At 42.8% G+C, this 26,995-nt stretch overlaps 2 protein-coding genes across 8 annotated transcripts in view; one reads left to right on the top strand and one right to left on the bottom strand.

Annotated features, from left to right (window-relative positions):
- LOC110533594 (angiomotin) overlaps positions 1–6,537 on the top strand; it is a 55,543-nt gene extending 49,006 nt beyond the window's left edge. For all 4 annotated transcript variants that reach the window (XM_021617960.2, XM_021617959.2, XM_021617963.2 and 1 more), the window contains 4 exons: positions 48–376; positions 693–928; positions 1,635–1,889; positions 5,214–6,537. In XM_021617960.2, the coding sequence (XP_021473635.2) occupies positions 48–376; positions 693–928; positions 1,635–1,889; positions 5,214–5,332 (939 nt within the window). In that variant the 3' untranslated portion in view covers positions 5,333–6,537. The remainder of the gene's footprint in view (positions 1–47; positions 377–692; positions 929–1,634; positions 1,890–5,213) is intronic.
- A 6,235-nt stretch (positions 6,538–12,772) lies between these two features.
- LOC110533593 (mitochondrial fission factor homolog A) lies at positions 12,773–25,108 on the bottom strand. Of its 4 annotated transcripts, none has more exons than XM_021617958.2 (8): positions 25,008–25,108; positions 23,712–23,939; positions 23,329–23,462; positions 23,000–23,091; positions 20,715–20,897; positions 20,036–20,110; positions 19,817–19,895; positions 12,773–14,118 (listed from the first exon to the last, which is right to left on the bottom strand). In XM_021617958.2, the coding sequence occupies exons 2-8, from the start codon at positions 23,920–23,922 to the stop codon at positions 13,987–13,989; spliced, it is 906 nt and encodes a 301-aa protein (XP_021473633.1). In that variant the 5' UTR covers positions 23,923–23,939; positions 25,008–25,108; the 3' UTR covers positions 12,773–13,986. The 4 variants fall into 4 exon arrangements, with proteins under 4 accessions (XP_021473633.1, XP_036845899.1, XP_036845897.1 ...); XM_036990004.1 differs by having other exon boundaries at positions 20,715–20,894; XM_036990002.1 differs by lacking the exon at positions 25,008–25,108 and adding an exon at positions 24,769–25,000.
- Positions 25,109–26,995: the final 1,887 nt, after the last annotated feature.

Below are 26,995 nucleotides of genomic sequence, written 5' to 3'. Positions count from 1 at the left end.
TGACAACCATACCTTCCACCCCCATTGTCTCCACTCCCCACATCCAGAGACAAGGTGGCTCCCAGAGCAGCAGCAGTGGTCAGGAGTACAGTGCCACGGCCCTGATGGAGCACCTGAGGGAGAAAGAGGAGAGGATCCTGGCCCTGGAGGCAGACATGACCAAATGGGAGCAGAAATACCTGGAGGAGAGCGTTATGAGGCAGTTTGCCCTGGACGCCGCCGCCTCTGTCGCCACCCAGAGGGACACATTGTCTTCGGTGATAAGCCACTCCCCCAGCAGCAGCTATGAGCAGCAGCTGTCAGTGGAGGCTCGTATCCAGAAGGAGGAGGAGGAAATCCTCATGGCCAACCGTCGCTGTCTAGACATGGAAAGCAGGTAAATAGCTGTGTGTTTGATCTTTGGAATGCCTGGAGAAGCGTTTCAATTTTATATAATATTAAATATATTCTGTACAGACCACTATACAGATAATATCCTTAACAGCCTAACACACCCACTTACCCTACCCCCATAACCTCAGTACAGTAAATCAACCATGACCCCAGTCAAACCCAGACTATAACTCCCATTGTTCTTACTGATCATACAGAACACAATAGAAGTCTTTACGGTACATGTAATGCATTCTGCACATTACAGGATGTTGTACTTCCTTTTATTTGAATAACTGTACTCATGTCCCATCCCACAGGATCAAGAACCTGCACGCCCAGATCATAGAGAAGGATGCCATGATCAAGGTGCTCCATCAGCGTTCCAGGAAGGATCCCAACAAGGACCGGGACGCCCAGTCCATCATGCGTCCCTCCAAGTCCCTGATGTCCATCGCCAACACGGGGGGCTCGGGCCTGCTCTCCCACAGCCTTGGCCTCAGCAGCTCACCCATCACAGAGGAGCGCAAGGACAGCAGCTGGAAGGGCAGCCTGGGTGCAAATGCTATTGGTTTTCATGTTATGTTGTGTGATGTGCCACCTAACAAAGGCTATTTTAAGTTTTCCCTTCTTATATTTGAATTGAGTGGGGTAGATACTGGAACTGCAGACTTGAGGAGAGATTTCTAATTACACATTATTCCTTATATACAATATAGTGCACTACTTTTGACTAGACTCAGCCTAGGGCTCTTGTGAAAAGTACTGCACTATAAGTGGCATAGGGTGTCATTTCAGATGCATGGTAGAGGGACAACAGCTGGAAGTCTGGTTCAGAGGAAGAGGGCAGGGAGAGTACAGGAAGTTGATTCACAGGCCTCTGAGATGTGTTAGTCAGAACGTGATGATGGACAGACAAAGGGGTATGGAGGGTGTCAAGGACATGAATGGTCGTCAGCTGTGGGTATGGAATGTACAGTTCAGTAGTAATCATCAGGCTGAATAACAATCGGGTGGTCTTGAAGGAGGGTGGGAAGTTAAATATTATGCAATGGTGCAGTGCTGCTGGCTCACTCAGATTTTATATTTTCAGTAGGGACTGAATGAATGCTGTTTAATTGTTGTGTGTATTCTGAATGTACTGTGTGTTACTATCTACTTCAACTTGCTTCCATGTGCATGAATAAAAAACGTGAGAGCTTGTCATGGGTAACCCAGCACCACCACATATCTAACAGGTTTCCTCTGTTCTCTCCCCTCAGGAATTCTGTTGGGTCCAGAGTACCGTACTGACTCTCTGAAGACAGAGTCCATCTCGTCATCTCCCTCTCCGGTCCTGCCCCTGACAGGGGGTCACTCTAAGACAGGCAGCAGGGACAGCTGCACTCAGACAGACAAGGGCCAAAGCCAGGGTCAGGAGGCTAGCAGCAAGCCCAGCACCCCAGCCATGCAGAGCATGACCCTGCCAAGCCGACTCTCCAGCCCCAGCCCTGTTTACATACCAGACCGCATCGCAGGTACAGTAGGACAGGGCAGGCTGCCAGCTTTAGGGCTATGTTCTAGTATATTACATTCAATACGTTTTTGGTCAACGCTCCACATTAGTGTAGTTTGCTGTGGACACAAGTAGGGCCAGGGGTTTTTCCTGACCACAGGTCCTAATTATAGGCTTTAATTATAGCCTTTAACTAGGGTCCAGAGTCAGACCCAGATAATATTGAGTGTTTGCTGTCTGCAATTTGAGAAATATAAACGTTGAATTAGACCTGACCCACGAGGATGCAGCTGCAATGTGCAGTGCTAACACTGCAGAATGGCAAACAACACTTGTGATTGTCAGTGTGGCCCATCACTTCAGGCAATAGACTGACCTGAATCGTTTCTAGGAAAATGATCTAACCAAGAACAAATACACTTTTGTTTAAAATCTGTTTTGACGTGTTGCGAGACTAATTCAAGAAATAATCCAAGAACTACAAATTTGTTTCAACCATATAAAGAAGTGGAGTTATGAAACCAATACAGTAGCTGGAGGGGAAGTGGATAAGCGAGAGTGGGTCAGATGCTCTGGATGGGTAATTTGGGGTCAAACATCCTATCAAATATAGTGTGCTGGATATTATTTTCTCTAAGGCAAATCACCTATTCTCTTTAGAGTGCACTACTTACAGTGCCTTCAGAAAGTATTCACACTTCTTGACTTTTTCCACATTTTGTTGTGTTAGTCTGAATATTACATTTGTTTAAAACAATTTCACTGGCCTACACACAATACCCAAAAATGTAAAAGTTACAAATGAATAAAAAAATGAAAAGCTGAAATGTCTTGAGACTATAAGTATCCAACCCCTTTGTTATGAAAGCCCAACAGTAAATAAGTTCAGGAGTAAAAACATGCTTAAAACCTGTTGTGACTAGGGGGCAGTATTTTCATTTTTGGAGAAAAAAAAACGTTCCCGTAGTAAACAGGATATTTTGTCAGGACAAGATGCTAGAATATACATATAATTGACAGTTTAGGATAGAAAACACTCTAAAGTTTCCAAAACTGTAAAAATATTGTCTGTAAGTATAACAGAACTGATGTTGCAGGCGAAAGCCTGAGAAAAATCCAATCCGGAAGTGCCTCATGTTTTGAAATCGCTGCGTTCCAATGCGTCCCTATTGAGCAGTGAATGGGCTATCAACCAGATTACTCTTTCTCCGTATTCCCCAAGGTGTCTACAGCATTGTGACGTAGTTTTACGCATTTATGTTGAAGAATACCCGTAAGCGGCTACAAGTGGTCACCTGATGCTCCCAGAGAGATTCTCGCTTAAAATACAGAGGTAGCCATTACGCCAATCGGTCCTACTGAATAACTAATTGTCCCGATGGATATATTATCAAATAGATATTTGAAAAACACCTTGAGGATTGATTACAAACAACGTTTGCCATGTTTCTGTCGATATTATGGAGCTAATTTGGAAGCCGTTTTCTTGACTGCAATTTCCGGGCGATTTCTCAGCCAAACGTGAAGAACAAACGGAGCTATTTTGACTACAAAAATAATATTTTTGGAAAAAAGGAACATTTGCTATCTAACTGGGAGTCTCGTGAGTGAAAACATCTGAAGCTCATCAAAGGTAAACAATTTAATTTGATTGCTTTTCTGATTTCCGTGACCAAGTTACCTGCTGCTAGCTGGACAAAATGCTATGCTAGGCTATCGATAAACTTACACAAATGCTTGTCTAGCTTTGGCTGTAAAGCATATTTTGAAAATCTGAGATGACAGGGTGATTAACAAAAGGCTAAGCTGTGTCTCAATATATTTAATTTGTGATTTTCATGAATATGAATATTTTCTAGGAATATTTATGTCCGTTGCGCTATGCTAATTAGTGTCAGGCGATTATTAAGCTCCCGCATGCGGGATGGGGAGTCACTATTAACAAGTCACACTGTTTAACAGGATTTTTTATGATTATCTCATCTCTGTACCCTGCACATACAATTATCTGTAAGACCCCTCAGTTGAGCAGTGAATTTCAAACACAGAATCAACCACAAAGACAAGGGAGGTTTTCCAATGCCTCGTGAAGAAGGGCACCTATTGGTAGAAGTAGGCATTGAATATCCCCTTGAACACGGTGAAGTTATTAATTACACTTTGAATGGTCTATCTATACACTCAGTCACTACAAAGATATAGGTGTCTTTCTTAACTCAGTTGCCTGAGAAGAAGGAAACCGCTCAGGGATTTCTCCATGAGGCCAATGGTGACTTTAAATCAGTGACAGAGTTTAATGGCCATGATAGGAGAAAACTTAGGGTGGATCAACAACATTGTAGTTACTCCACAATACTAAGCTAAATGACAGAGTGAAAAGAAGGAAGCCTATACAGAATACAAATATTCCAAATGTGCATCCTGTTTGCTACAAGGCACTAAAGTAATACTCCAACAAATGTGGCAAAACAATTAACTTTTTGTCCTGAATCCAAAGTGTTATGTTTGGGGCTAATCCAATACAACACATTGCCGAGTACAACTCTCCATATTTTCAAGCATAATGGTGGCTGCATCATGTTATGGGTATGCTTGTAATCAATAAGAACTGGGAAGTTTTTCAGGAAAAAAAATGAACCGAATGGAGCTAAGCACAGGCAAAATCCTCAAGGAAAACCTATTTGTCTGCTTTCCACCAAAAAACTGTAAGATTAATTCACCTTTCAGCAGGACAATAACCTAAAACACAAGGCCAAATCTACACAACGGAGTTGCTTACAAGAAGCCAGTGAATGTTCCTGAATGGCTGAGTTACAGTTTTGACTTAAATCTGCTTGAAAATCAATGACAAGACCTGAAAGTGGTTGTCTAGCAATGATCAACAACCAATTTGACAGAGCTTGAAGAATTTTGAAAAGAGGAATGGCCAGATGTTGCAAAACCCAGGTGTGGAAAGCTCTTAGAGACTTACCTAGAAAGACTCACAGCTGTAATTGCTGCCCGAGGTGCTTCTACAAAGTATTACATTTATGTAAATTATATATTTCTGTATTTAATTTTCAATACATTTGCTGCAATTTCTAAAAACATGTTTTTCATTTGTCATTATGGGTTATTGTGTGTAGGGGATGGGTGAGGTGAAAAAATATATTTAATCCATTTTGAATTCAGGCTGTAAGACAACAAAATGTTGAATAAGTCAAGGGGTATGAATACTTTCTGAGGGCACTGTATGTGGCTCTGGTCAATAGTGATCTATATGGGGATTGGGGACTATGATGTCTTTGTTTTGGGGGTAGACATTCCCTTTGATCAGTTGACTAACCTTCTCCCTATTTGTCTGTAGATGTGCCTGTGTTCCATAGCAGTACCCTGGAAAGGCGCGCCCCTGTGCAGTCCCACCCCCAGCCCCCATCAGCCTCCCAACAGGAGTTGGACAACGACATGGTGGAGGTCCTCATCTGAAACTCAACCACTGACCTCTGAACCGTGGCCTCTATAGGTCACAGGACAGGACGGGAGGACAAGTGTGTTTGTGCACTATCGACACACTCACACACTCACACCTTCATACACACACTTTCAAAATAGGTGAAGGATGACTTTTTTTTTTTCATAAAAAAAAAAATATGTTTGGTGTTTAAATATATGTCTGGTGTTTAACTAGGGTGTGTTAAAATGCACTATTTTTCTAGATGTGTTTTTAATGAACAATACCGTGTTTTAATTAATACCACGTACAGTTTGAGTCAGGAGGTTTTAGTGTCATCAGAATGATCAATTAATTCTCTTGTACAGTGTTGCTGGAGGCTATTGGTTAACTAGCCCCCTTGGACCAAATTTCTTGGCTACCATTCATTGCATTTATTGCACTACTTATTTTTCTGAGTGTGTTTCAAAACGCTGTTTTTTAACATTTAGTCTGACTTAGGTATTCTTATTTATGTGTGGTAGTACATTATTCACCAATGTTAGATGTGGCACTTGGGTAATCAAAAGATATATTGTAAACTACAAACATTATTTTAACCTGTAAATACTGTATTTAGATACTGTGTGTATGGCATGTGTATCATTTAACTGAACCGAATGGAATAGGTTTTTAGAAGCCATTCGGTTACATGGCACTGCCAGCCAAGGACCACAATGCACTGTTTAAAGTATTGGGGGCCCAGCCTCACATGTCACAGTGGAGAACATAGGGGAGCGAGAATCACACCTTTCTACTGTGGTCCAATGTGCTGCATGTGTGACCCCACTGGATGGGTTCAGTCTCTTTGAAGTACAGTAGAAGAGGTTTGGTGTTCACCAATGTGCCTATGCTTCAGTTATAAGGTTCTCCACCATACCTGTTAAGTGTAATTCATTCCAGTCTGGCTGGGTTTGGTTAGGTTCTTCCACCCAAACTTGCTTCAAATTATTTTAGGCCTAAAATAGTCAGTTGGGATTTCAACTTCTAGTTTATGCAACGAACAGACATTCTGGTAATTACCTGTCCTTCTAATTTACAAGCTTGATTGGCATTGTTTATATACAGTGCATTTTAAAGTATTCAGACCCCTTGACTTAAAAAAAAAAATTACGTTACAGCCTTATTCTAAAATGGATTAAATTGTTTTTTTTCCCCTCACCAATTTACACAATACTGCATAATGACAAAGTAAAAACAGGTTTTTAGAGATTTTCGCAAAAAAAAAAATTATATTACATTTACATAAGTATTCAGACCATTTACTCAGTACTTTGTTGAAGCACCTTTGGCAGCGATTACAGCCTCGAGTTGTCTTGGTTATGACGTTACAAGCTTGGCACACCTACAGTGCCTTGCGAAAGTATTCGGCCCCCTTGAACTTTGCAACCTTTTGCCACATTTCAGGCTTCAAACATAAAGATATAAAACTGTATTTTTTTGTGAAGAATCAACAACAAGTGGGACACAATCATGAAGTGGAATGTCATTTATTGGATATTTAAAACTTTTTTAACAAATCAAAAACTGAAAAATTGGGCGTGCAAAATTATTCAGCCCCCTTAAGTTAATACTTTGTAGCGCCACCTTTTGCTGGGATTACAGCTGTAAGTCGCTTGGGGTATGTCTCTATCAGTTTTGCACATCGAGAGACTGAATTTTTTTCCCATTCCTCCTTGCAAAACAGCTCGAGCTCAGTGAGGTTGGATGGAGAGCATTTGTGAACAGCAGTTTTCAGTTCTTTCCACAGATTCTCGATTGGATTCAGGTCTGGACTTTGGCCATTCTAACACCTGGATATGTTTATTTTTGAACCATTCCATTGTAGATTTTGCTTTATGTTTTGGATCATTGTCTTGTTGGAAGACAAATCTCCGTCCCAGTCTCAGGTCTTTTGCAGACTCCATCAGGTTTTCTTCCAGAATGGTCCTGTATTTGGCTCCATCCATCTTCCCATCAATTTTAACCATCTTCCCTGTCCCTGCTGAAGAAAAGCAGGCCCAAACCATGATGCTGCCACCACCATGTTTGACAGTGGGGATGGTGTGTTCAGGGTGATGAGCTGTGTTGCTTTTACGTCAAACATAACGTTTTGCATTGTTGCCAAAAAGTTCAATTTTGGTTTCATCTGACCAGAGCACCTTCTTCCACATGTTTGGTGTGTCTCCCAGGTGGCTTGTGGCAAACTTTAAACAACACTTTTTATGGATATCTTTAAGAAATGGCTTTCTTCTTGCCACTCTTCCATAAAGGCCAGATTTGTGCAATATACGACTGATTGTTGTCCTATGGACAGAGTCTCCCACCTCAGCTGTAGATCTCTGCAGTTCATCCAGAGTGATCATGGGCCTCTTGGCTGCATCTCTGATCAGTCTTCTCCTTGTATGAGCTGAAAGTTTAGAGGGACGGCCAGGTCTTGGTAGATTTGCAGTGGTCTGATACTCCTTCCATTTCAATATTATCGTTTGCACAGTGCTCCTTGGGATGTTTAAAGCTTGGGAAATCTTTTTGTATCCAAATCCGGCTTTAAACTTCTTCACAACAGTATCTCGGACCTGCCTGGTGTGTTCCTTGTTCTTCATGATGCTCTCTGCGCTTTTAACGGACCTCTGAGACTATCACAGTGCAGGTGCATTAATACGGAGACTTGATTACACACAGGTGGATTGTATTTATCATCATTAGTCATTTAGGTCAACATTGGATCATTCAGAGATCCTCACTGAACTTCTGGAGAGAGTTTGCTGCACTGAAAGTAAAGGGGCTGAATAATTTTGCACGCCCAATTTTTCAGTTTTAGATTTGTTAAAAAAGTTTGAAATATCCAATAAATGTCATTCCACTTCATGATTGTGTCCCACTTGTTGTTGATTCTTCACAAAAAAATACAGTTTTATATATTTATGTTTGAAGCCTGAAATGTGGCAAAAGGTCGCAAAGTTCAAGGGGGCCGAATACTTTCGCAAGGCACTGTATATTTGAGGAGTTTCTCCCATTCTTCTCTGCAGATCCTCTCAAGCTCTGTCAGGTTGGATGGGGAGCGTCGCTGCACAGCTATTTTCAGGTCTCTCTGATCAGGTTCAAGTCCGGGCTCTGGCTGGGCCACTCAAGGACATTCAGAGACTTGTCCCGAAGCCACTCCTGCATTGTCTTGGCTGTGTGCTTAGGGTCGTTGTTCTGTTGAAAGGTAAACCTTCGCCCCAGTCTTAGGTCCTGAGAGCTCTGGAGCAGGTTTTCATTAAAGATCTCTCTGTACTTTGAGTCGTTCATCTTTCCCTCGATCCTGACTAGTCTCACAGTCCCTGCCGCTGAAAAACTTCCCCACAGCATGATGCTGCCACCACCATGCTTCACCGTAGGGATGGTGCCAGGTTTCCTCCAGACGTGACGCTTGGCATTCAGGCCAAAGAGTTCGATTTTGGTTTCATCAGACCAGAGAATCTTGTTTCTCATAGTCTGAGAGTCCTTTAGGTGCCTTTTGGCAAACTTCAAGCAGGCTGTCATGTGCCTTTTACTGAAGAGTGGCTTCCGTCTGGCCACTCTACCGTAAAGGCCTGAATGGTAGTGCTGCAGAGATGGTTGTCCTTTTGGAAGGTTCTCCCATCTCCATAGAGGAACTCTAGAGCTCTGTCAGAGTGACCATCAGGTTCTTGGTCCCCTCCCTGACCAAGTCCCTTGTCCCCCGATAGCTCAGTTTGGCCTGGCGGCCAGCTCTAGGAAGAGTCTTGGTGGTACCAAACTTCTTCCATTTCAGAATGATGGAGGCCACTGTGTTCTTGGGGATGCTGCATGAATGTTTTGGTACCCTTCCCCAGATCTGTTTCTCGACACAATCCTGTCTCGGCGCTCTAACGACAATTCGTTCGACCTCATGGCTTGGTTTTTGCTCAGACATGCACTGTCAACGGTGGGACCTTATATAGACAGGTGTGTGCCTTTCCAAATCATGTCCAATCAATCGAATTAATCCCAGGTGGACTCCAATCAAGTTGTAGAAACATCTGAAGGATGATCAATGGAAACAGGATGCATCTGAGCTCAATTTAAAGTCTCATAGCAAAGGGTCTATAATACTTATACTTAAATAAGGTATTTGTTGTTTAGGTTTATTAGATTTGCAAAAATTGATAAAAACCTGTTTTTGCTTTGTCATAATGTATGTGTATATTGATGAGGAAAAAGTTTTATTTAATCAATTTTAGAATAAGGCAGTAACCTAACAAAATGTTGAAAAGAGGAAGGGATCTGACTACTTTCCGAATGCACTGTATATGACATTATATGGCTGTGTTTAAAAGCAGACCAATTCTGATCTTTTTCCATTAATTGGTCTTTTGACCAATCAGATCAGCTCTTTTGCCAATAAATGGGCAAAAGATCAGAATTGGTCTGGCTGTGTGCAGCCTATGTGGTGATAAAATAGTGTTAGCAGTTGAAATCCAAGACAGTTTCATAACTGCACGTCCCTTGCTTTTGACCAAAGGTAACAGAATGAGTTTATCTATAGCTCGTTTTACAGACAACGATCATATAATATATCACGTCAGCAACTTTTTAACAGTGACCCACATCACAATCTAGGTAGCAGTTGTGAACATTTCCAATCCAAAGCCAAAAATATGGGACCAAATAAACACTCCACCAGCTGGTCACCTGGCTTGAACCCACTATTGTCTGTAGTTTCAAAAGTTTACAAGGGGGGCATTTTAAAAAAAGGAAAAAAAAAGTCAAGTTGGCTGTGCAGGATAGACAATGGACCCTGGGAGTGGGGACTGAGGTTGAATGCTCTATTATGTTACACTTCAGCTGAGGCTCAGGCCAGACTACCGCATTTGGGGCACCGACCTCCGGGCATTTATAATGCAATTCTACACATTTGTCATGAGGCTAATAAAAAATGTTGTTCCTGCAATTCTAGTTTTTGCCATGGGGCAGATATTTTTTTTTAGCTGTTTTATAGCTTATCTCATGCTTTTGTTCACATTTTGACATGAGGCTGGGAAGATTTTGCTGTTTTAAAGCAAATTTCCTGCCTCCCGGGTGACGCAGTGGTTAAGGGCGTTGTACTGCAGCGCCAGCTGTGCCACCAGAGACTCTGGGTTCGCGCCCAGGTTCTGTCGTAACCGGCTGCGACTGGGAGGTCCGTGGGGCGACGCACAATTGGCCTAGCGTCTTCTGGTTTAGGGAGGGTTTGGCCGGTAGGGATATCCTTGTCTCATCGCACACCAGTGACTCCTGTGGCGGGCCGAGCGCAATGCACGCTAACCCAGGTTGCCAGGTGCACGGTGTTGCCTGCGACACATTGGTGCGGCTGGCTTCCAGGTTGGATGCGCGCTGTGTTAAGAAGCAGTGCGGCTTGGTTGGGTTGTGTATCGGAGGACGCATGACTTTCAACCTTCGTCTCTCCCGAGCCCGAACGGGAGTTGTAGCGATGAGACAAGATAGTTCGGTAATCCATCCCTGCTTAGGCTCATTTGGATGGCTATCAGTTAGTTGCACTTGCTGTTTTACCGTATGTAAATTGAAAATGTTCAATGGTTAGTTACATTTTCAAAAATCCATTGGGATTTTAATATTCAACTTATTGGGAGAGCATTAAATGTTCTCTCGTGGTGTGACTGACAGTCATATGGACATTTCAAAGTCCCCATTATCAGGGACTGTACCAGCCTGTACCTGAAGCTTCAGAAGATGTTATTTATACTTCAATTAATTCAACTCTTAAAGCAAAGGTATTCCACTTAATCTGTTCTCATGGCAACTATTTGTTGTCCCTCCCGAAGGCCAGTCCTTGAGTCTTGCTTCAAATTCCAACCCTAAATCATAAGCCAGGAGCCAAAAAATGTGCTGTATCCATTACTGTTAAACAACAGACAATTTACATGTTTAAGTCACAAAGTGAGCAGTAAGTGCCTGCAGACCTGCCTTATCAGTGTGGTGATGGGAATGATTCTCATCCAACTTTGTATTAATGTTTGTGATCAATCAAGTTGAAGATGGTACTGGTAAACTCACCAACTATCTTTAAAGATGCAAGTTCTAGTATTTTGGTGCATTTTCACAAAGTCAATACAATAGACGCTGCTGTACAATCGCCATTCACGTTGAATTAAATTAATTCTAATCAAGATTGTTTTTTTTTTTTACAAAAATCATCTCATGCCGTTTCTGTGTGGTTTCACTATGTTCTCCTGACAATGTTCCAAATAATGACTTTCCAAATGTTTCAGAAAGTGAGTTCTCTTGGTTTAGAATGAATTTAATTTTTTAAATAAATAAATATACCATGCGACTCATGTTCATTCTGTGCATTATGCTCTATTGGAATGTTTACTACACATTGATTTAAATTGGGTGGTCTAGACTAAGGATCAAGCAGTTGAAAGACCCAACAGACAACACAAACCTCACTCAACATGATATCAAATCTAATTTATTAAATACATGTACAAGAAAAGTCTGTGCAACTTCAAAAATTGAAAAATAAAGCCCATGCAATAAATTAGTGCAACATGTACATTCATTGTGATTAACATAATTTGACTTCTGTGAAAAACATGACTGCATATATCATTTCATTGGATAAACTTAAGTTCCAAGCCACTGAAGTCTTGATTAAATATACACTACATGACCAAAAGTATGTGTGCGCCTGCTCGTCAAACATTTAATTTCAAAATCATGGACATTAATATGGAGTTGGTCCCCCCTTTGCTGCAATAAGTCTCCACTCTCCTGGGAGAGCTTTCCACTAGATGTTGGAACATTGCTGCAGGGACATTCTTCCATTCGGGCATTAGAGAGGTCAGGCACTGATGTTAGGAGATTAGGCCTGGCTCGCAGTCGGAGTTCCAATTAATTCCAAAGGTGTTCGATGTGGTTGGTCAGGACTCAATGCAGGCCAGTCAAGTTCTTCCACAAACCATTTCTGTATGGACCTCGCTTTGTGCACGGGGACATTGTCATGCTGAAACAGGAAAGGGGCCTTCCCCAAACTGTTGCCACAAAATTGGAAGCATAGAATTGTCTAGAATGTCATTATTTGCTTTAGCGTTAAGATTTCCCTTCACTGGAACTAAGGGGCCTAGTCGGAACCATGAAAAACAGCCCCAGACTATTACTCCAAACTTTACAGTTGGCACTATGCAGTCGGGCAGGTAGCATTCTCCTGGCATCCGCCAAACCCAGATTAGTCTGTCGGTCTGCCAGATGGTGAAATGTGATTCATCACTCCATAGAACGCGTTTCCACTGCTCCAGAGTCCAATGGCGGCGAGCTTTACACCACTCCAGCTGGCGCTTGGCATTGCGCATGGTGATCTTAGGCTTGTGTGGCTGCTTGGCCATGGAAACACATTTCATTGTGTTGACGTTGCTTCCAGAGGCAGTTTGTAACTCAGTAGTGGGTGTTGTAACCGAGGACTGACGGTTTTTACGTCTGTCCTCGGTATGTTTGTCTATGGGGATTACATGGCTGTGTGTTCAATTCTATACACCTGTCAGCAACGGGTGTGGCTGAAAGAGTTTGAAGGGGTGTCCACATACTTTTGTATATATAGTGTAGGTCTTAGAACCTTATTACCTATGTACTGTCTGCAACTGATTACAATTTAGGCTTCTTTAGGTCTGAAGAGTTCCAAGTAAATCATGCCATAATGGTTTACTAGATACTTCAGACCAGTTACCAACTGACTTGTGGCGATCCACCCCCAGATACAGGGGCTATGGGAAGAGACTACCAACTACATTCAAATGTTACAAGTTGTGTTTTGACAGACCTATGACGTGAATCTGAATATCCAACCTAGCCACCAGAATGTAGCAGAGCTTCAGCAGTAACACCATCACCTCCTCCAGCCGTGGTAAACTAGCTGTCCAGGTCAGACGGCCAATCCTTGATGCATGAATCAATCCCTGATTATGTTGAAATTGGCCAGCCTCCACCTTGACAATGCATTGTAATTTATTTAACCTTTGCACACTAACTCTCAACACCCTCATTCGAACCTCAGTCCTAAGGCCCTACTTAAAGGGGAAGTTCCCTGATTTTTACATTTAAATGACTTATTTTCACTTTCTGTGCTCGTAGTTGATCCCCAAATAGTTTATTAAATATATTAGAGAAAATGTCAATTTCATATCACGTCAAAATTCCATTCTAAATTGTTTCTGCTCTCTATTTATTTATTTCAATGTCCCAATAAATCCATATTTTTGTTGTAAACAGAACCATTCAAACATGGATTTATGGCACAGTGGACTTTTTAAAAACTGAGTAAAGAGACATTCAGAATGGGATTCTTATGTACTGTGGAGTGTTTTCCAATATGCTTTCGACATTTGGATATTGCATTATAGTCAATGGCAAGTGATGACAACCAATTTTCTCTGTAAGGAAACAAATAAAACAATTAAGTTTGGGAATCAACTACAAGAACAGAAAGAGTGAAAATAAGGCCACATGTAAAAATGGATGAACTGTCCCTACTTAAGTGGTCCAAACAGATAGATGCTGAGCACCTAATACCAACATGTGTAAATAAGTGCACTGCAATACCCAGCTGAGTGGATGTGTAATACAGAGTTGAGCAAAGTAGCTGGTTGGAGGGTTGTAGTGCAGATGAGTGGGCTGTTTGAATGACGCGTGTCTGTTATCTGCGTATCCAGAGCCATCCGTTGAGCAGGCAGGCAGAAAGGAGCAGGGAGAAGAGCACCAGCTCCGTCTGTCTGCATTCAGCATTCTGCCTTTCCAGACCCGCCAGACGACGACTCATCTTCACCACCTGGACACGAGAGAGAACGGTGCTGATCTGTTATAATCAAATCTTATTGGTCACATACACATATTTACAGATTGTGTAGCGAAATGCTTGTGTTCCTGGTTCCAAAAGTGCAGTAATATTTGGTATTTTATTAGGATCCCCATGAGCGGTTGCCAAAGCAGCAGCTACTCTTCCTGGAGTCCACACAAAACATAATACAGAACATCATTAGACAAGAACAGTTCAAAGACAGAACTACAGATTTTTAAAAAGGCACACATAGTGTGTGTATGCATTGATATGTAGCCTATCTAGGTCAAATAGGGGAGAGGCGTTGTGCCGCAAGGTGTTGCTTCATCTGTTTTTGGAAACCAGGTTTGCTGTTAATTTGAGCAAAAGGAGATGGAAGTTCCACGCAATAAGGGCCTTATTTAACACTGTACGTTTTCTTGAATTTGTTCTGGATTTGGGGACTATGAAAAGACCCCTGGTGGCATAAGTGTGCGTGTCAGTCAACTTAAACACAGCTCTATGTAAACAATTTGGTATTTTCAACACATACATTTGTATTTCTTTTCACCTTTATTTAACCAGGTAGGAAAGTTCTCATTTTCAACTGCAACCTGGCCAAGATAAAGCAAAGCAGTGCGACACAAACAACAGAGTTACACATGGAATAAACAAACGTACAGTCAATAACACAATAGAGAAAAAAAAAATTATATACAGTGTGCGCAAATGGTGTGAGGAGGGAAGGCAATATAGGCCATAGTAGCAAGTAATTACAATTTAGCAAATTAACACGAGTGATCAATGTGCAAGTAGAAATACTGGTGTGCAAAACAGCAAAAAAGTAAATAAAAACAATATGGGGATGAGGTAGGTAGATTGGATGGGCTGTTTACAGATGGGCTGTGTACAGCTGCAGCGATCGGTTAGCTGATGTTCTGTGAGGGAGATATAAGTGTCCAACTTCAGGGATTTTTGCAATTCGCTCCAGTCATTGGCAGCAGAGAACTGGACAGAAAGGTGGCCAAATGAGGTGTTGGCTTTGGGGATGACCAGTGAGAAATACCTGCTGGAGCGTGTGCTACGGGTGAGTGTTTTTATCGTGACCAGTGAGCTGAGATAAGGAAGAGCTTTACCTAGCATGGACTTGTAGATGACCTGGAGCCAGTGGGTCTGGCGACGAATATGTAGCGAGGGCCAGCCGACGAGAACATACAGGTCGCAGTGGTGGGTGGTATGTGGGGCTTTGGTGACAAAACGGATGGCACTGTGATAGACTGCATCCAGTTTGCTGAGTAGAGTGTTGGAGGCTATATTGTAAGTGACATCGCCAAAGTCAAGGATCGGTAGGATAGTCCGTTTTATGAGGGTACGTTTGGCGGCGTGAGAGGAGGCTTTGTTGCGAAATAGGAAGCCGATTCTAGATTTGATTTTGGATTGGAGATGTTTAAAATGAGTATGGAAGGAGAGTTCACAGTCAAGCCAGCCATCTAGGTATTTGTAGTTGTCCACATATTCTAAGTCAGAACCGTCCAGAGTAGTGATGCTAGTCGGGCGTGTGGGTGCGGACAGCGATCGGTTGAAAAGCATGCATTTTGTTTTACTAGCATTTAAGAGCAGTTGGAGGCCACAGAAGGAGAGTTGTATGGCATTGAAGCTCATCTGGAGGTTAGTTAACAGTGTCCAAAGAAGGGCCAGATGTATACAGAATGGTGTCGTCTGAGTAGAGTTGGATCAGGGAAATCACCCGCAGCAAGAGCGACATCGTTGATATATACAGAGAAAAGAGTCGGCCCAAGACTTGAACCCTGTGGCACCCCCATAAAGACTGCCAGAGGTTTGGACAACAGGCCCTCCGATTTGACACACTGAACTCTGTCTGAGAGGTAGTTGTTGAACCAGGTGAGGCAGTCATTAGAAAAACCAAGGCTATCGAGTCTGCCAATAAGAATACAGTGATTGACAGAGTCGAAAGCCTTGGCCAGGTCGATGAAGATGGCTGCACAGTAGTCTTTTATCGATGGCGGTTATAATATCGTTTTTAGGACCTTGAGCGTGGCTGAGGTGCCCCCGTGACCAGCTCGGAAACCGGATTGCACAGCAGGGAAGGTACGGTGGGATTCGAAAGGGTCAGTGATCTGTTTATTAACTTGGCTTTCAAAGACTTTAGAAATGGATGGATATAGGTCTGTAACAGTTTGGGTCTAGCGTGTCACCCCCTTTGAAGAGGGGGACGACCGCGGCAGCTTTCCAATCTTTAGGGATCTCGTACGATACGAAAGAGGTTGAACAGACTGGTATTAGGGGTTGCAACAATGGTGGCGGATTATTTTAGAAATAGAGGGTCTAGATTTGCCCAGCTGATTTGTGCAGCTCTTTCAGAACATCTGCTATCTGGATTTGGGTGAAGGAGAAGCTGGGGAGGCTTGAGCAAGTAACTGCAGGGGGTTGTGGAGCTGTTGGCCAGGGTTGGGGTAGCCAGGAGGAAAGTATGGCCAGCCGTAGAGAAATGCTTATTGAAATTCTATATTATCGTGGATTTATCGGTGGTGACATTGTTGCCTAGCTTCAGTGCAGTGGGTAGCTGGGAGGAGGTGGTCTTATTCTCCATGGACTTTAGTGTCCCAAAACTTTCTGGAGTTAGAGCTACAGGATGCAAATTTATTTTTGGAAAAGCTAGCCTTTGCTTTCCTAACTGACTATCTGTACTGGTTCCTGACTTCCCTGAAAAGTTGCGTATCGCGGGGACTATTCGATGCTAGTGCAGTCCGCCACAGGATGTTTTTGTGCTGGTCGAGGGCAGTCAGGTCTGGAGTGAACCAAGGGCTATATCTGTTCTTAGTTCTACATTTTTTGAAAGGGGCATGCTTATTTAAGATGGTGAGGAAATTACTTTTAAAGAACGACCTGGCATCCTCAACCGATCGGATGAGGTCAATGATTCTTATAAAATAATATCTAACAAGTCACAACAATACACAAAAATCTAAAAGTAAAATGGAATTAAGAAATATGTAAATATTAGGATGAGCATTGTCGGAGAGGCATTGACTAAAATTCAGTAGAATAGAATACAGTATACACACATGAAATTACTATGTAAACATTAAAGTGACTAGTGTTCGATTAAAGTGACCTGTGATTCCATGTCTATGTACACTGCTCAAAAAAATAAAGGGAACACTTAAACAACACAATGTAACTCCAAGTCAATCACACTTCTGTGAAATCAAACTGTCCACTTAGGAAGCAACACTGATTGAAAATAAATTTTACATGCTGTTGTGCAAATGGAATAGACAGCAGGTGGAAATTATAGGCAATTAGCAAGAGACCCCCAATAAAGGAGTGGTTCTGCAGGTGGTGACCACAGACCACTTCTCAGTTCCTATGCTTCCTGGCTGATGTTTTGGTCACTTTTGAATGCTGGCGGTGCTTTCACTCTAGTGGTAGCATGAGACGGAGTCTACAACCCACACAAGTGGCTCAGGTAGTGCAGCTCATCCAGGATGGCACATAAATGCGAGCTGTGGCAAGAAGGTTTGCTGTGTCTGTCAGCGTAGTGTCCAGAGCATGGAGGCGCTACCAGGAGACAGGCCAGTACATCAGGAGACGTGGAGGAGGCCGTAGGACGGCAACAACCCAGCAGCAGGACCGCTTCCTCCGCCTTTGTGCAAGGAGGAGCAGGAGGAGCACTGCCAGAGCCATGAAAAATGACCTCCAGCAGGCCACAAATGTGCATGTGTCTGCTCAAACGGTCAGAAACAGACTCCAGAGGTAGCCTGACTGCTACACTACTGAGCCTCAGTTTGACTTGTTTTAAGGACATTACACCAAAGTTGGATCAGCCTGTAGTGTGGTTTTCCATGTGCTTACAGCCCAACAACGTGCAGGACGTTTGGCATTTGCCAGAGAACACCAAGATTGGCAAATTGACAGAAGTGGGTGCTATGGGGCAATAGTCAGTTCAGTTACTTTTGCTTTCTTGGGTACAGGAACAATGGTAGACATCTTGAAGCAAGTGGGGACAGCAGCCTGGGATAGGGAGAGATTGAATATGTCCGTAAACACTCCAGCCAGCTGGTCTGCGCATGCTCTGAGAACGCGGCTAGGGATGCCGTCTGGTCCGGCAACCTTGCAAATGTTAACAGGCTTAATGTCTTACTCACGTCGGCCACGGAGAATGAGAACCCACAGTCCCTGGGAGCAGGCTGCGTCGATGGCACTGTGTTATCCTCAAAGCAGGTGAAGAAGGTGTTCAGCTTGTCTGGGAGCAAGACGTCTGTGTCTGTGACGTGGCTGGTTTCCCCTTTGTAATCCGTGATTGTCTGTAGACCCTGCCACATACGTCTCGTCTCAGCCGATGAACTGCGACTCCTCTCTGTACTGACGTTTTGCCTGTTTGATTGCCTTACGGAGGGAATAACTACACCGTTAGTATTCGTCCATATTCCCAGTCACCTTGCCATGGTTAAATGCGGTGGTTTGCGCTTTCAGCTTAGTGCGAATGCTGCCATCTATTCACGGTTTCTGGTTTGGGTAGGTTTTAGTCGTCACAGTGGGAACATCCCCTATGCACTTCCTAATGAACTCTGTCACCGTGTCCGTGTATATATCAACGATATTATCCGAGGCTACCCATAACATATCTCAGTCCACGTGATCAAAACAATCTTGAAGCTTGGATTGGTCAGACCAGAGTTGAATAGTCCTTAGCACATGTACTTCCTGTTTGAGTTTCTGCCTATAGGAAGGGAGGAGCAAAATGGAGTCATGAACTGATTTGCCGAAGGGAGGGCCTTGTAGGCATCCCGGAAGAGAGACTTAGGTAGCGTTTTCCTCATTTGGTTTGTTAAAATCCACAGCTAAAATAAATGCGGCCTCAGGATATGTGGTTTCCAGTTTGCATGAAGTCCATTGTAGTTCCTTGAGGGGGAATATACACAGCTGTGACTATAACTGAAGAGAATTCTCTTGAGAGGTAATACCGTCAGCATTTGATTGTAAGGTATTCTAGGTTGGGTAAACAAAAGGACTTCAGTTTCTGTACATTATCACAAATCACACCATGAGTGGTTAATCATGAAACACACCACCGCCAATCTTCCCGGAGAGTTCTTTATTCCTGTCTGTCTATTCCGATTACCTCTTCACCGCCAGCAGCGTCTTGGAGCAGCCTCTGGGATAAGTTCAATTGCCCTGGGGTGTGCAAACAAAGGATCCAATTCGGGAAAGTCGTATACCTGGTCAAAATGCTGGTGAGTTACCGCCATTCTGATATCCAAGAGTTCTTTCCGGCTGTATGTACTAACACAAAAAACATTCTGGGCTAATAGTGTAAGAAATAACACACACAAAAACAAAATACTGCGAAGTTGCTGAGGAGCTAGAAGCAGAGCTGCCATGTCTGTCGGTGCCATCTTACTCATTATACTGTAAGTAACCAATTATTTTTACAAAGCATTTGGCGTAGTGTAAAGATGGCCTCGATTTCTGAGCCTGTTTGATTAAAAACAACTTACATAAATACAACATACAAGTATCCATAACACAAGCAATATTAGTGCCTCAACAATGTCCAGAAGAAAATATAGAAGATATGGCTTCTGGCTCCATCTACTGGTAAAACAATGGCTACTCAACCTGGCGGCATGGACTGAACCAAAGAGTACAGCAACACTAACAGTAAGGGGGTAATTAGCCTGCTTACCTGTCTCCTAAGTACGATGAACTCCACAGCTGCGGCACTTCCCTCATCATCTGGGCTCATCCAGGAGTCCTGCATGGCACTGCCAACCACACACACAGGGATACATGTAAATGGCACATGCACACACCACAATTAAATACTTTAGGCTTCTGAAAACAGGGTTTCTTCGAACCCCGGAACACACCCAATAACAGTAAATGGCTTGCCAGAACTTGTCACCTTTTCCTGGCTGGTTCAACGTACACAGGGGGTGCCTCGACCACAGCAGTCGTTGGGTGTTCAGGATAACTGAACCTTTAAACCAGGGAGAGACCACAGTCTGCAAAGGGGCCTTCAAAACAAGGCAGAGAAACAACAGGGAGGGATCCAGAAAGAAGAAAAAGCAACCAGAGGACAACAAAAGCCAGCATAAAGCAGTAGTAGGATGAAGTTGCCCCATGGATGCTGATCTAAGGTCAGTTCTTCATTGTCTGTAAAGGCTAAGGTTAGGATTATGGGAGGGTGAGCTGATCCAAGATCTGTGCCTACTGGAAACTTCTACCCGAAGCAAGAGCAAAGCAGGGAGAAGTGACAAGCAGAGTTTAGAGTGCTTCGGGACAGTTCATCAAGGTAAAGGATTAGTCAGTAATTGATTAACACTATGATTCAACAAAAGTTGTGAGTAATGGAAGTTATCATGAAGAAAATAATGTATCCTTATCTCGAAGCAAAGGCTTTGAGACAGAATCCATATCTTGAGGAAAAAGCCTTGCAAAGAAAATTTGAATTAGTAGTGTAACGAGAGACATGCAAGCCAAAGCAAGGAAGGAATGGAAGGAGGTTAGGTGCCATTTGTTAAGATTTAGGAGTGGGTAGGCAAGGGTCACTCAGGACGGAGAAGGTAGGAGTTGCCCCTAACCTGTATTTCTGTGTAACAGTCTGCAGGAGGCGCTGTGAGGCCTGTTGGCCCAGTTCCTTGGCGGCCTGTAGCATGGTCGTTGGGGACAGGTGGCTGGGTGGGATGACAGGGAGCCCCAGGACCATGGGCAGGGGGTTTGCAGCAGCAGCGGAGCGCTTAGGGGGGCGTCCTGCACCGCCACTACTATAACAATCACAAGGGAGGGGTGGGTAGGGTCACCACAAAAGACAGAGGTTAGACAGAGAGGGGCACAACTGTTACCAAGCATTGTGACAAGGCCACATACCTTCAATAACTTAAATTGACTCACATGACTGACCATCTGCCTGGCTTCACGCTGCCTCAAATATAACCAACATACAGTTGAAGTCGGAAGTTTACATACACCTTAACCAAATACATTTAAACTCAGTTTTTCGTTGAAATTCCTGGTCTTTGGTCAGTTAGGATCACCTCTTTATTTTAAGAATGTGAAATGTCAGAATAACAGTAGAGATGATGATTTCTTTCAGCTTTTATTTATTTCATCACATTCCCAGTGGGTCAGAAGTTTACATACACTCAATTAGTATTTGGTAGCATTGCCTTTAAATTGTTTAACCTGGGTCAAAAGTTTTGGGTAGCCTTCCACAATAAGTTGGGTGAATTTTGGCCCATTCCTCCTGACAGAGCTGGTGTAACAGAGTCAGGTTTGTAGGCCTCCTTGCTCTCACACGCTTTTTCAGTTCTGCCCACACATTTTCTATGGGATTTAGGTCAGGGATTTGTGATGGCCACTCCAATACCTTGACTTTGTTGTCCTTAAGCCATCTTGCCACAACTTTGGAAGTATGCTTGGAGTCATTGTCCATTTGGAAGACCTATTTGCGACCAACTGATGTCTTGAGATGTTGCTTCAATATATCCACATAATTGTCCTTCCTCATGATGCCATATATTTTGTGAAGTCCACTAGTCCCTCCTGCAGCAAAGCACCCCCATAACATGATGCTGCCACCACTAAGCTTCACGGTTGGGATGGTGTTCTTCGGCTTGCTCGGTTTTGGAGCAGTGGCTTCTTCCTTGCTGAGCGGCTTTTCAGGTTATGTCGATATAGGACTCGTTTTACTGTGGATATAGATACTTTTGTACACGTTTCCTCCAGCATCTTCACAAGGTTCTTTGCTGTTGTTCTGGGATTGATTTGCACTTTTCGCACCAAAGTACGTTCATCTCTAGGAGACAGAACTAGTCTCTTCCCTGACCGGTATGACGGCTGCGTGGTCCCATGGTGTTTATTCTTGCGTAGTATTATTTGTACAGATGAACGTGGTACTTTCAGGCGTTTGGAAATTGCTCCCAAGGATGAACCAGACCTTTGGACGTCTACAATTTTTCTTCTGAGGTCATGGCTGATTTATTTTGATTTTCCCCGTGATGTCAAGCAAAGAGGCACTGAGTTTGAAGGAAGGCCTTGAAATAAATCCACAGCTACACCTCCAATTGACTCAAATGATGTCAATTAGCCTAAAAAGCTTCTAAAGCCATGACCATTTTCTTGAATTTCCCAAGCTGTTTAAAGGCAGTCAACTTAGTACATGTAAACCTCTGACCCACTGGAGTTGTGATACAGTGAATTACAGGTGAAATAATCTGTCTGTAAACAATTGTTGGAAAAATTACTTGTGTCATGCAAAGTAGATGTCCTAACCGACTTGCCAAAACTATAGTTTGTTAACAAGAAATGTGTGGAGTGGTTGAAGAATGAGTTTTAAATGACTCCAACCTAAGTGTATGTAAACTTCAGACTTCAACTGTATAAGGAGAGGCTAGAGATGAGAGGAACCAATGTTTTGTCTCCCTCCGCTGGAAACACAACTCAAAAGGAGGAGGACATAGCAGTGTGGGCCTCAGGCAGTGCAAAGTCAATAGAATTTAGAATGTCCCAAGCCGACAATGCAACTTTTCCTTTGTGCCTTTCTGAAAGGTTCCAGGTTTGAAAGGGCAGGCAAGCGTTGTGTTGAAAGACTGAACAAGGGTCAAAATAATGCTACTATGCTTACATACAGCCAAGTTGTTTCGTACACAAGGTGATAAAAACCAACAAACGTTGTGTTTTAAAGTGAAGTGTTCTGAAAATATTCAGCACCATGTGTTTTGGGAGCTTTTTTTCTCCGCTTATCAGGAAGCGTTGGACATGTAACCCCCCTCGCTGGTCCAAGGAAAGAGCTGGATTGTTATAGTGACAATCACAGGCTTCCCAAAAATAGTTAATTAGTGTTTAATCCAATGTGTCTTGTACTTACAAGGTGGGGGTGTGCAGTGCCTGTTTGGAAGTGGGGGTGTCAGGGTCACTCCTGCCAAAAGCCTGGTCACTGTAGGACCTCCGCAGGGGACTCTGTCACAGGAGAGAGAAAGAATAACATGAGTTAGATGGTGAGGGTAGGACCAGATGGAAGCTGCTGGTAATGTTTCAATCCAGGTGGTGTCTGCATATTGAATCATTTAAACAGCTCTGAAGAATGATATTCTGAGCAATGGCTTAACACTGCATGCATCAGTCACACTACATTCATCCAATTATTGTCAGACAACTTGTTCCCAAACAAAAAGTCCAGTCTGCAGTCTCACATACCTGCACTGGTTCCCTCATGTAGGGGTCTCTGTCCCAGGCACCTTGCTGCTGTGCCTCCCATGCAAGCCCCAGGGGGAGGGCTGAGTTGTGCTTGGATGGCGTGAACAGTGGACGGGGGCTCATGTCCGGGGCATCTATTAGTAAGTCAGAGGTATCAGAACACAGATATGAAAGGAACTCACACAAAGATCCCATGACTACTCCAACTCAAATCTTGAGAGAATCTAAAGAGCTTAATATCCAGCATTGTATAGTGGCTAAAGGAGTTGTTCTTCTGACCGGTCTCCATTCTATCCCAACTCCACTTCTAACTTAAGACACATAAAATACCTCCCGTTTTGTATTTATTAATAGGCCTACATACAGACCAGACATGCGCCCACCTGTGAGAGACAGCCTGTCTGGGATGTGCATGCTATAGGAAGCGGGACGCTCAGCACGCCCCTGCCTCGCCTCTTCCCCTCCCTGTCCCATGCCTGGCCCCACTCTCAGCCGGTCCGGGACACGCATCTTCTGGTTGATGGCCTCAGAGAAGACGGGATCACGGCCGCCACGCACCTGGGAAACGTCACCACGAAACCCCGAAGAGGCCATGGTAGCTCTTTCAGCTGCTGTGGTAAGTAAAAAATGTGTCACAACTTTTGAAATCTCTGAAAAGACTATACTACCCCTGTAAGACTATAATTGGATGGAGTTAGCTAGCTGATTAGGCAACAGGATTAGTCAAATTTGAGTATATTGGTTTTCCTGCAGTGTGGATTAGCTGTAACTATCACTTAATCTAGGGGCATGTAAAGTCAAAGCAGATGGCAGGCAGCTCAATTAATTTCAATTAGATGTGAGAACTACGTAGCTAGGTACTAAACACCACTAGGTATTGAATTTGAGTTCTTGTTCATACATCAAAGTATATGTCTGGATAACTATGGCTGAAGACAATTGTTGTAGGTCGTCAAAATAGATGCGAGAAAAACTAATGATAAACTAAGTCGCTAGCTAAATCAACAAGTTGGTTCATGTAAACCAGTGTTGACATATTTGTGGCCAGTCAGCTAGCAAACATAGCCATCTAGCCTGAAAGAGCTGTCAACTAACGTCAGCATTGAAAATTAGAATTTGTTCTTAACTGACTTGCCTAGTTAAATAAAGATAAATAAAAAACCTATTTAGCTTGCATGCTATCTGATAAGCTAGCGACTAAAGCTACTAGTTAGCTGGCCAAAGAGCGCTGACCTGCAAATTACTCCTCAGGTCATTCATCTTTCTTAGCTACTTGTTGCACTCAAACACCAAGGGCTATGGCTACAAAGTGGCTAACGCGCTAGCTACTAATCTATTTTACGTCATCATGCTTTGATCATTATCCTGTTCTCGTCACACTTTCTACATCAAAATAACCCAAATAAATTCAAAATATAGCTAGATAGAAAGTTGACTGACCTGAGGAGTAACTTGCAGGTTAGCGCTCTTTGGCCAGCTAACTAGTAGCTTTAGTCATTAGCTTATCAGTTAGCATGCAAGCTAAATCTGATGACCAATTTGACCTCATTTGGCTAACTAAATCCGCAGCAATGTTGACATTATCTTTGACAACGTAGCTACACAGTTTATCCACACCAAATATGTATCTAGCTCCCTAAACTTTTTTTAGAAAGTTGACATTAGGCGACCCTACTTACCTTCACTGCGAAGCGCTGCAAAAAATGTTGACAACAGACCGCCCCCTTTCGCTGTGTTGACGCACGCAACCGTCTGTGATTGGTGGGTTAGGGAAATTGACGTCTTCATATATCCATTCTACAGGCTCAAACATTATGGATATTAAAATACTCTATTGATATAAAGTTTACTTTCTGTAACGGTGAATGGTCTTCAATGGTAAACTAGGCCTGTCAACTATTTCAAATGGGCATTTTATTCAACAGCAAATACGAGACAGATGACCATTTGCTTCAGTGAACTTTCAGGTGTAATAACTTTACATTTTCAGAATAAATAAATGCTTTATGCCAATGTAAAATGTAAAAATGTATTCAACAGCAAATCATCTGGGCAAATAATGTTATTTATATTGCAATAAAAGACAAATCAATATCAGTATTCAATGGTAAAGAATGAAAATAAAAAACACCAAAATAACAACAGGAAACCCATTTAAAAAATAATAATAACACAGTTCTTTATTGTCTTACAGCAGGAAATGTTGTAAAAAGTAATAAGGTGTAGAAAGGTATTTCTTGAAGAAATGTGTGTGCGCTTGCTTCAGCTGTAGTATGTAGTTTAGTATGGGGAGTAACAGTAGTACCTTTAGCAAGCACATGAATTATTACCATATTATTACTTCTTAATTTCCTGCTATGGGGCTCAGGTCCCACCAACCTGTCTTGCCAAGGCATTACATTTAAAACATTAACCTACATCAGTGCAGGATCCTCAGAGGAGGAAGGAGAGGACCAACCTCCTCAGTGAAATTCCTAAAAATAAAAATAGTGAAACATTACTAAGCTGACTTGAGAGGTTTTCTTGTCCCGGTTTGCTCGGCAGGTGCCCATCTCATGTACGGCCTCAGCCGGATCGGTTCTAGAAACATAAAGCCCTCCACTTTCAAATCACCTCAAAATAATTTCACAAACAGTAAATAAACACATACTTAACCAGTTAACAGTTGCAGCTGACAGTATTTTTCAGTGACAATGCATTTGTTGCGTCTGTCTTCTATTTACACACAGGTGTTTGGAGATGCAGATAGCTAATTGGCACATGTAGTCGACTCTGTCTTCCGTACATAAGTGCTGTAACATGGAAATATGGCCGTGTAAAGGTGTGTAGTAATTTAACCTTTTGTTTTTTGAAAATGATTTCTCACTGATATGAAAGATGCGTTCCTTATATTTCCAAAACCGTACTGCAAGCAATGCGTGTTAAAGTTCAGACGAAGCGCTGGAACATGGGAATATTAATTCAAATAAAAACACGTCTTACCATTTTGTAGTTAATAAATCCAAACGGGATGACTATAGTATCCTTAATCTCTCTTTGTCATTTCTGAATCACGCTTGTAATGTCTGTCGGCTACAGTAGTCTATACTTCGGAGGGGGAGGGCCACGCACACACACAGGCAAAGATTTTCAGCTGGCAGGCAGACACTGGAATACGTTTCTGAGTGACAGAGTGAGGGCTTTGCATAGGCAATTTGTTGCATTTTTTATGGGACTAGAAAAAATGACTGGAATGCAAAATAACGTTATTAACGGACGCCCATGTTTTTTTAAATAACGGTTCTGTTCGTAAACAGTATAGATCACTTTCATTCCCGTTCCAGATTCTGATTCTGTTCCTTTCATTCTTTTCCGGTTTGTGGTTCTGTTCCCTGAACCAGTTCCAAGCCCTGACGACCGGTATTCCATTCATAATGTAACCTAAAGTAGTGCAATATATCATATTAAATGAAGTGTCACAGATTTACGCAGAATAACACTGGAGTGATTAATGTGTAGATGATGATGTGGAAGTAGAGATACTGGTGTGCGAAAGAGCATAAAATAAAAACAGTATGGGGATGAGGCAGTTAGATTGGGTGGGCTATTTACAGATGGACTATGTACAGCTGCTGCAGCGATTGGTTAGCTGCTCATATAGATGATGTTTAAAGTTGGTGAGGGAAAT

Source organism: Oncorhynchus mykiss, chromosome 10 (genome assembly GCF_013265735.2).
Source record: "Oncorhynchus mykiss isolate Arlee chromosome 10, USDA_OmykA_1.1, whole genome shotgun sequence".
In the NCBI taxonomy this organism is placed as follows: domain Eukaryota; kingdom Metazoa; phylum Chordata; class Actinopteri; order Salmoniformes; family Salmonidae; genus Oncorhynchus; species Oncorhynchus mykiss.
This window is presented reverse-complemented; position numbering and strand designations above follow the sequence as displayed.

Excerpts from the sequence above, each read along its gene's own strand:
- LOC110533593 (XM_021617958.2), bottom strand. The coding sequence starts at position 23,922 with ATGGCCTCTTCGGGGTTTCGTGGTGACGTTTCCCAGGTGCGTGGCGGC. Across the intron at positions 20,898-22,999 it reads GCACTGCACACCCCCACCTT|TAGTGGCGGTGCAGGACGCC; the intron begins GTAAGTACAAGA and ends TGATTGTTATAG. Across the intron at positions 14,119-19,816 it reads TCATCGTACTTAGGAGACAG|GTGGTGAAGATGAGTCGTCG; the intron begins GTAAGCAGGCTA and ends TCTCGTGTCCAG.